The sequence below is a fragment of the Puntigrus tetrazona genome, chromosome 7, assembly GCF_018831695.1.
Source record: "Puntigrus tetrazona isolate hp1 chromosome 7, ASM1883169v1, whole genome shotgun sequence".
Classification (NCBI taxonomy): Eukaryota; Metazoa; Chordata; class Actinopteri; order Cypriniformes; family Cyprinidae; genus Puntigrus; species Puntigrus tetrazona.
In genome coordinates, this window is record NC_056705.1 from 11,802,646 (window position 1) to 11,812,136 (window position 9,491).

At 39.3% G+C, this 9,491-nt stretch overlaps 1 protein-coding gene and 1 long non-coding RNA gene across 2 annotated transcripts; one reads left to right on the top strand and one right to left on the bottom strand.

Annotated features, from left to right (window-relative positions):
* Positions 1–200: 200 nt before the first annotated feature.
* dbx1a (developing brain homeobox 1a) lies at positions 201–3,742 on the bottom strand. Its single transcript, XM_043243586.1, has 4 exons — positions 2,914–3,742; positions 2,724–2,825; positions 1,310–1,512; positions 201–833 (listed from the first exon to the last, which is right to left on the bottom strand). Exons 1-4 carry the CDS (start codon positions 3,260–3,262, stop codon positions 540–542), a joined length of 948 nt encoding a protein of 315 aa, XP_043099521.1. The 5' UTR covers positions 3,263–3,742; the 3' UTR covers positions 201–539.
* Positions 3,050–9,286, top strand: LOC122348275. The gene is made up of 4 exons (XR_006251297.1): positions 3,050–3,186; positions 6,144–6,278; positions 7,842–7,928; positions 8,950–9,286. It is a non-coding gene; the product is annotated as an uncharacterized LOC122348275 (long non-coding RNA).
* Positions 9,287–9,491: the final 205 nt, after the last annotated feature.

The following is a 9,491-nucleotide window of genomic DNA, read 5'->3' on the forward strand; positions in this document are numbered from 1 at the left end:
TGGAAAGAGAGGATTAAAAACTGGTGAGGTCAATATCTACCCAAGCATTTTTTCCCCACTTCAAAACACTGAGATTTTACTTTATTTAGAAATTGCATTCTGTAATTGACACCTAAATATTACATTTTGAAGTAGGCCTGTTATTATTTTCCCATCGCAAATTATTCATAGGCCTAATCAACCACTCTAAAGAGAGGCAATGAAATTTACAATTTATTTGCAAACAATACAAAACATTTCCAACATATACATATGCATACAATGTGTCACAAAGAGATAAATTCGTATAAATTATACATACGTCTACAACTTTAATAAAGAATCTAAAACTCAAAATCGTCGGTATAAAATATCCATACAAAAATATTTGTACAAAATACTGTACAGTGCGAGACAGCGAACTCATTTTGCGGAAGAATTTCCAAATATAAAGTGATGCGGAAAAGATTTGCTACGAACGCAGAAGTGAAATCATACGCCGGTGAAACCCAAAGCGTGTCTACGGCGTGAACCAGCTATTACGCGGCTGCTAAAGTTGCTTATGAAACCGTTATCTCATCCTCTGATTCAGAAAAGTCCGAGTGTTTGAACGAAATGCTGGAATCGGTGCTGTGTGAAAGTTCGCGCGTCGAAGACAGGCAGAAACGAGACGTGGCGCACGCGTCGTCTTCGTCTTCCTCGTCCTCGGAGGACTTTTTGCCCACGTCGCTGAGATCTGGGTGGGGGTTCGTTTTGGTCGGCAGGGTCTGCTCTCGGCAGCCGCCGGAAGACAGCAGCTCCCTCTCCTTGGAGTTTCTCCATTTCATTCTCCGGTTCTGGAACCAGATTTTGACCTGTTTGAAGAGATGTCGTGGTTAACGGCCGGATCTTAGTAAAGATGCATGAAATAAATAAATAAAAATATCTACATTATTTGATATTTAAATGCATGTTTGGAAATGCATGGAAATGCATGTTTGGAAATGTTTTTAAATGCATGTTTGTAAGTGCATGTAAATGCATGTTTGGAAATGCATGTTTATGCATGTTTGGAAATGCATGTTTATGCATGTTTGTAAATGCATGTTTGTAAATGTTTGTAAATGCATGTTTATGCATGTTTGGAAATGCATGTAAATGCATGATTGTAGTGCATGTAAATCCATGTTTGTAAATGTTTGTAAATGCATGTTTATGCATGTTTGTAAATGCATGTTCGCATTGCAAACAACGTGCACATTTCTCTAAAACACAGTTTTAGGCCTAATTATTATTTTATACAATCACTACTAGGCCTTTAATATTTCCCCCTTTTCACCAGTATATTCACCTGCGAATCTTTCAGGCCGAGTTTCCCCGCGAGCTTTTTCCTGTCGGGCTTACTGATGTATTTCTGCTTTTGGAACATTTTCTCCAGAGCTTTGCGCTGCACGTCAGAAAACACCGCCCGGCGGAGCATCCCTCTTCTGGGCTTCCCTCTCGCGGCAAGCGGCCAGGAAAAAGTTCCGGGTATGGGTACGACCGATGAAGGAGCTGTCGCGGGAGACAAGTACGTGAGGTAAACGCGCACATTCATGTTTCGTTTTTTCACCCTGGAGGCTAAAAGTTAACGTCGCGTTACTAAGGGCAATCGGGTGTCGCTTTTCCCAGGGACGATCCAGAGTGCTGAATGATCGGGGAGAAAGAAATCTTTTCTTCGTTATAATCATTATTTCGAATTTATTCTCTTGAGTGAAATGGCACGAGGTGACTAATTAGCACATGGGCCGGATCCACGCTGCATTGGTATGGTAAAAAGGCAGAGTATCCTTTTCTGCTGGCCTCCCGGTGAAGGACAGAGGAGTTAATATACCGTGAACGGTAATTGTGTAGTAATGAACTGGCTGAGAAAAGACTCCGGACAGACGGCTAAGGCCATATATTATTGCCACAAAGGGAGATTTACACTTTCAAACCGAACGCAACTGCATGCCGGAATACTGATGACCGGGGACCGCGTTTTTTGCCCTCAAATAACTTTCATTAAATGAACACGAAAAGCAATCGAGAGCGCTCAAGTTGTTTTGTTAAGGCATTCAGCGCGCGCGGTGAAAAGAGTCGTGCTCTATTATTATTTGGCGTCGATGAAAGAGCGGTCTACAGACATTTAATGCCTCAAAAGAGCATTTTAAGCCCGTATTTTAAATAGCCTGTTGAGAAGTAGCCTGTGTGGAGCACGTCCAAGCGGAGCGTGTCCGGCGCGCAGTCGGCTGAAGTTGATTTTTTGGCAACTGCGGCTGCATTTTCAACGCTTTTTGTCGGCGATTTTGTCGATTTTTTCTGATTTCTCGCTCCCCATTCTAAACGCGCAGCTCTCGATATTGTTCTTTCGCAACTCTTTCCACAAACACCAATCGCGCTCTATGTGGTCTTGTGAGAATATTGAAACCGCTCAATGGCTCCTAATGGGCGAATTAGTCCATGACTGGTAAACGCCCCTCTGTCGCTGGTTAAAAGTCTATCTCTGGCGGGTTTGTGGGTGGTTTGCCCCGGAGGGAGCTGACCAGATTGGTCATGGTGCTGACGGCATTGTTGGCAGTCAGCAGGCCGAAATGCTCCCTCACTGTGGGAAAGACCTGCGCCAAAAGCGCTGGTGGTTTAAAGCGGAGAGAAGCCTCACGTTGGCAATCGATTAAGCTGAACTTTTAATTCTGTTCCTGCTCGCAGTGCTGGCTTTAAGGAGACCGTGCAATATGAATACTCACCGGGGAAGTACGAGGAACGGACGAAAGGGCAGAATGAACCGTCAAAATAAGGCACCGAGAATCCTTTGGGATGCATGCCGTGAACCGACGGAGGAGATGCGGCTAAAAACAGAAACGAAAACGGAAGTTAGTGATGAAGTGATGGTTTGCCGTCATTCGTGGAGATATTAGGATGAAACAAAACTCTCACCTTTCTTTGGCGATGGTGCCAAGATGGCACTCACCCCAAACTTGAGGTAGGTTGGATCTTTGCTGGACATTGACGTTTTTGGGGAGCAAGATCCACGTTTCTCCGTCATGCAGGGGCTGACTCTGTCCAATAGCCTGGAGTTATCCGGGATGGGAAGAGGCGTTGAAGTAGGAGGGGAGGCGCACGGCGAGCGCGCGTCTTGGCTCAGGTAACCGCCGGGTCTGTTGATGCGCAGGAGGTCCTCCACCAGAAAGCTCGGGTGAGCGGGGAAAGGTGAATGCAACGACGCCGCAGGACGCATAAACGCTGAATATATCGCAGGTGGCGCGATAACACTGGGGATCATCATTGTCCCGGCTATTTTAAGGCGAAATAAGACGACGCGGTTACTCCTGTTAGGATTAGAAAAGTCTCTTCTGCCAAGCTCTGAACTGAACGAGAGGCGATTTGCTTCTGGACCCTGTCGGTTTGGGAAGGGGTCCTTTATATCTAGGCCTCTGTAAGGGTCCTTTGAGGACTGACAGCCATAACAATGAGACTCAATAAAGTCCTCCGCTTGAGTCCCATTGAATGATGCCTCGGAGGTGCCTGATTGGTCCGATAGAGCAATTTATGATTGGATTAGACTTCATAAGATTTGAATGGCCAGGCCATGCCGCTTAACAAAGAAGACGTGGTCATAAATTTTGCATATGGACAAACTATTTATTTATTTAAAGCACAAGCGAGATTTATCATGCATTTAGTGTTGGAAATGCATGTAGGCTACTCCTCTGCAAAAGTATTTTAATTTACCACACAATGTGAATGTAGCGTAATTGTTGTTATTATTATTTTATTATTTTTTTTTTTTTGCATTGCATATCAGTGACTAAATATAGTCTTAACATAAACTATAGAGTAAATATAGACTTTAAAAAAAATAGAATTGATAGAGATTTATTTTGGAAACCTTGCGCAAAATCTAAAATAAAATAGGTTCATGTCCCTCGGACTATATGCGCATTGCCTGCATTATAATAACAGTTCTTATCCTGTTTTATGCCGTTCCTTTAGCTGTCAAGAACCTCCCGATTAAACCCCCATTTAATAATCATTTATGCTGTATGCTGTATACTTCTACCGAAATCCAATCTGGGCTCAGTCACGGAGTACAGCTTTAAATGGATTTGTGGTTGAATCGCCATGACAGATGTGTTAGATATATCCCCCGTGTTTGATACCGGCCAAGTCTTCATTCACGTTTGCCGGGGCCTCACTTTAACACACGCTCGCGAGACGTGTGCAGCCCCGTTTGAACCGTGAACTGTCACCCTCAGCTGCTCGCGCCTGGCTTTCTTTTACCCTCACAAAGATCCCTGACACACAAACGCACCGATCTCCGTTTCTATAGACGACGGGGCTTACTCTGCCAGTTTAACCGCTTGAATAAAAGTGCGTGCGTGATTTGAAACGCATGCGTAAGAGGCGCGTTTAAACTGAGGCGAGAGACCGGACACGCGCAAGATACACGCTCGTGAACGGGTGACTCAAAAAAGTTTCGTATTTTAGGCTCGGTCCTGTCGGTTCACGAAGACGCGCTTAATGTTGTAAAAAGATGGCAGTAATAAAATAATTACTTACAAGACCCCTTGGTTTAAAACTCTTTCAGCACTCTTTATTTTCAGTTCCCAAAACTGCATGTGTTCAAAAGACTTGAAAGTTTCATGCGTTGGCTTTATAGCGTGGAGGTTTTACTCCTCGGGGCATAAACTCTTGAAGCAGTCAAGCATAAGAGATGGGCCTCTAATGCCTCTCATTGATCTTATCTTGAATGTAATATTCATTTATAAACGTGCTTTTGATCTTTATCATCTTCAAATGCAGTTTTATTTCAAGTTCAACAGTTCTTATGTAAATATCAGATATAAAGGTAAACGGGCTAAGCTAAATGGGTATAAAAAGAAAGGCTTTTCATGCATTACTAATGTTTAGCATTCACAGTTTTACTATATCGAACTATCAAAGGGCTCTAAATTGTCTCCAAGATCATATACATGCCTTAAATTTATGCTTATTCTTTTACCACAGCTATAGGATACTTTTTATGAATATTTTTTGTAACTGTGTAAACTTTTCTTTAACCTAGGTTGCCTGTATATTTATAAGGACTTCCCATAGACCTCTTATAATACTTTAAAATACTAAAGACCAATTCCGTTCCTAAATACGAAACATTTTTTTTGTTTTTATAACTTGTCGAGACCAGCTATTTTATTTTTTAGACACGCACATACACACATGCGCGCGCACACACACACACAAACGCACTCTAAATGCACCTTAAGCAAAAGTGATGAGGCAAATTAACAAAACAAAGCCTTTTTCCATTATGTTTAATTTTTTTTTTATAACTCCATATTTCTTTGCTCAGGAAAATCCTTCTATTGTTGCAGACTAGCAGATGGTTAGCTGGAAACATGGCTTAGTCTCGATGACCGAAGCTAATTTCTAATAGCTGTGGAAGCTTGGCACATTTTTTTTCCTTTTAGCAAAGGCTAAAAACAGCTGGTGGGATTTGATTAAACCCATTAAATGCACATTTCCAAGATATTATCCCCCTCCGGAACACCTCGACTTAAGTGCAGACACTGTTGAGGGGAGCAGCTACGGTGCCGTCTAGATTCTTTACACAGTTCCCTTATTTCACAACAATATACTAAATAGATTAACTTGTGCATTATCTGGCACCAGTGTTGCCTAGTTAAGAGAAGGGCTGAGTAAATATATTACACATGCATGACGGCTTCTTTTGGGACAGTTTTACAGGGTGTTGGGTCTGGCAGGTGGTTGAGTGTTTACTCCTTTAAAACATTGGCTCGGACAAACAGGAAGTCTTCGGTTTTCTCGCGCTTCATTAGTGCATCAGTCGTTTAACAAAATTTCAGCTTTTGAAGTTTCATTCCATACAAGCTAGATGCATTGCGAATGATCAGATGATATAGCAGGCCATTTTTTTTCGTATCTTTCATAGCGTTCAGAGGATTTGCATTGCCCAAAAAATATATAGAAACGCTGACAAGCATTAAATCGATATTAACTCGGCATTTAACATAACCCTACAAAAACCACACATCTATTGAACAAAGCCTTTAGTACGCCTGGTCTCGGTCCACCTGTTCTTTGATATGTCAGGCAGCCAACCCGCGTTTGGTCACAGCAGGGATTAACGTTTTTTCTTTGGCCTTCAGTCTTGAACCCTCCATTGGTTGTCACCCTTCGACGTGTCTGCAGGTTTGGATGAAGAAAGGACTGGGACGGCAGAGACAATTTTTCCGAGACTATTAAATTCAGATGTCCCTCCTATTTGGCTGGCTGCATAACAGGTGCTGTTATAATCCTCTTTACATGGAGTTATTGTTCTCCAGACTCAAAAACAGGAACAAGCCTGGCTATTCACTGTTCTACGGGCCAGTTTTTAAAATTTCGCTGACAGCTTAGGCCTTCCCTGAAGCAGATCTTTTGTGCATAACTTTTGTCCATGACTGAATGCAAATTTAATTGCTCGTTGATGACAAAATATTCCTGATAGAGTATGACTTTGATTTTTTTTTTTTTTACATTATGGACGCTTAAATTTGAACAATTCAGACAGCGTAGACGCATGTTAAGTGGCTACAATGCTGAAAAAGTTCTCACTGCAAGCCATAAATGATTGTAAAGAAAACAAAGATCATTGGATTTGCAGCGTTTCGGTCTTTCCACTTCAAAATTTCGGTTTAATTCAGTATGTCATTGCTTTGTAATCAATTGTAGAATCAAGAGTAGAATCTGTTTGATATATTAGTATATTACTTTATAAAATTCACTTTATTTAAAACTTGAATGATTATATGTGTGTATATATATATATATATATATATATATATATATATATATATATATATATATATATATATATATATATATATTTGTATATGTATATACAGAAATTCATATTTTATTCTTCATTAATAATGCTTCCATCTCAACATATATATATATATATATATATATATATATATATATATATATATATATATATATATATATATATACATTAATCCGTTAATAATGCTTCCATCCCAACAGAATAACTAAAGTTTTAATGAATGCACTGAGCAGGATTGAAAAGGCAGCGTCTGCCAAATACATTTCAAACCTCTGAAACAGTTTCCGATTTTAACTTGTGAACTGTGTCCAGGTAGGTGGTAATGTTAGTGTGTGTGAGTCTGTATGGATGAGGCCCAGGAGAAATGGAAAGTCGTTTTAAGAGAAGGACAGAGGGACTCCAGCTCCTGTTGCCCGCTCTGCGCTGACACATTTAATCGGATTTTGAGCGAGTGTGGGTACTTATGTCAGTCTGCGTTTTGTCAGAGCCGCAGAGCGCTGGCTGGCCACGGCGCCTTAATCTCCCCTGCTTTACCTTCTAGAGGAAAAAAAACCCAGAAAGCCTCATTTAATTCACATATAATTCTCACTGAGCGCTCTGATGCATTAGCATAACAGCAGGAAAGCTTTGCCTTTTCAGTGTTTTTTCGTGAATGTGTGCTTGATTGTCCTTTCAAATAAGTTATACCTGCTTAATGGCATAGAACTTTGCAAAATCTATCTATCTATAGGTTTATCTTCACTGAAAAATGTTTCACGTAAATTTTAAAGCAAAAGCTGGTAACACGTTGTAAATGTTTAATGATGTAGAACGACTGAAATAATCTGTTTATTTATTTTACTTACTTTTTTTTACTTTATAAAAAAACTACTACTTTTTTTCGAGGAAGGATGTTTTGCAAGTAGCAAGCTTCAGATCTTCTTGTCTTATACGCCGTCCACTTTCATTTACCTGTGCCACAAAAGAAAAAGTATTTTGAAACGATAAGTGTCTTTTTTTGTTTTTTTTTGAATGGAAGAGGATGTGAACTTTTGAACCAGGATACGGGCGATTTTGAGCCGTAGTGAACCCTTCGGTCAGCGCACGCCGTTGGATTCGTGCACAGGTACTTTAATCAGGCAAACGGTACTAATGAGCTCTGACTGACTTTGCACTCGGGCACAGCAGTGGGCAGCCCCCTGATGGCAGGACCCCAGTGTGACCAAAGCTCTGCCTGCTTTAAAGCACAACAGTCATTCATGTTCACGAAACTGGTCATGTGCACTGACATAAGTTTTTATTGACTGATCTTGTTACGCTTTACTCGTTGGCCTCAGTGATTCTAGGGTTACAAGACTTCACTGGTCATTAGGTAGGGTAGGGTAGGCCTATGTTTAAAGTTTAAAAAAATGCATTTAAGTCCAAAGGTTTTTAAGTCCACTTCCACCACACACTAAAAAAAAAAAATCTGATATTTTTTAGTCACAATTTTATACCACAAAAAAAGAGACCAATTCTAAATATTACTGTTTTTAGGTATAACTGTGCACATTAATTTTTGTGTGATATTTTTATGTTTGAAAGTGCTTGATTGGCCGATTTAAATCGGAATTTGACTTTTTCACACAATTCCGAGTTTCAACTGTCTTTTTTTTTCTTTAAATTCTGAGTTTGCATCTTGCTCTTTTTCCGCCACAGAATGAAAATATTAAAAAAAAAAAGTAATAGCAACTTTTCTTACAATTTCAGGTTTGTTTCACAATTCTGACTCATTCTCAGAAGCTTCCATAATTTTTGTTTAGCATTTCCAAGATACCGTATATTTGTTCTAAAGTTTTAAAGTTGTCTTTTTTGTACTAGAAATTCCTAGTATACCATGTAACAGTATACCTATCTATATATATATCTAAAGTATTATCACTGTCCATGACTTCTATAGTTTCTATACTGAGCTAATGATGTTTTATCATAACACACATATACAATACACGTCTACAGGTGTGAACAAGTGTACCAGGTCCAAAATCAGATATTTTTCAGAGCTAAATAGAATGACTCTAATGTTTCTAAAGAAAGTTTTTTTTATCCACCTTTATCCAAGTAGACGATTTGTTCGAATTATCAGTGCTGTTTTTTTTCTTTTCCAGGTCAACATGTGTCCTGGACCTCAGCTCACCCCAAATACTTTCCCATTGGCATCTCTAAACACACAGGGAAGGAGATTTCATGGAGCTTGAAATGCACAGAAGTTTGGAAGCAAAAGCGACGCTGATCTAAGACAGGCAAGCTGACCGTTGTGTCACAGTTGAGTCTCAGTTGAGGCAAACTTAGTTAACTTTATGAGCTGTGTCCAATGTTCTCATCTAACTTTTACACCACTTCATGATGTAATCATCTGTGAGAAACAATACTTTGCAATATATTTGCAATATATGAACAATATTTCTTCATTAAACTATATGGCTTTCGCCAAAATAACTAGCATTCAAATAAGGATGAATATATATATACACCACCTTTTAAGTAGGTATTAAGTATATATATATATATATATATATATATATATATATATATATATATATATATATATATATATATATATATATATATATATATATATATATATATACTTAACACCTACTTAAAAATTATGCAGAATCTTATTATGCAGAAATTCTAATTTTGTATC

Excerpts from the sequence above, each read along its gene's own strand:
- dbx1a (XM_043243586.1), bottom strand. The coding sequence starts at position 3,262 with ATGATGATCCCCAGTGTTATCGCGCCACCTGCGATATATTCAGCGTTT. Across the intron at positions 1,513-2,723 it reads CCGTTCCTCGTACTTCCCCG|CTCCTTCATCGGTCGTACCC; the intron begins GTGAGTATTCAT and ends CTCCCGCGACAG. Across the intron at positions 834-1,309 it reads TCGGCCTGAAAGATTCGCAG|GTCAAAATCTGGTTCCAGAA; the intron begins GTGAATATACTG and ends CTCTTCAAACAG.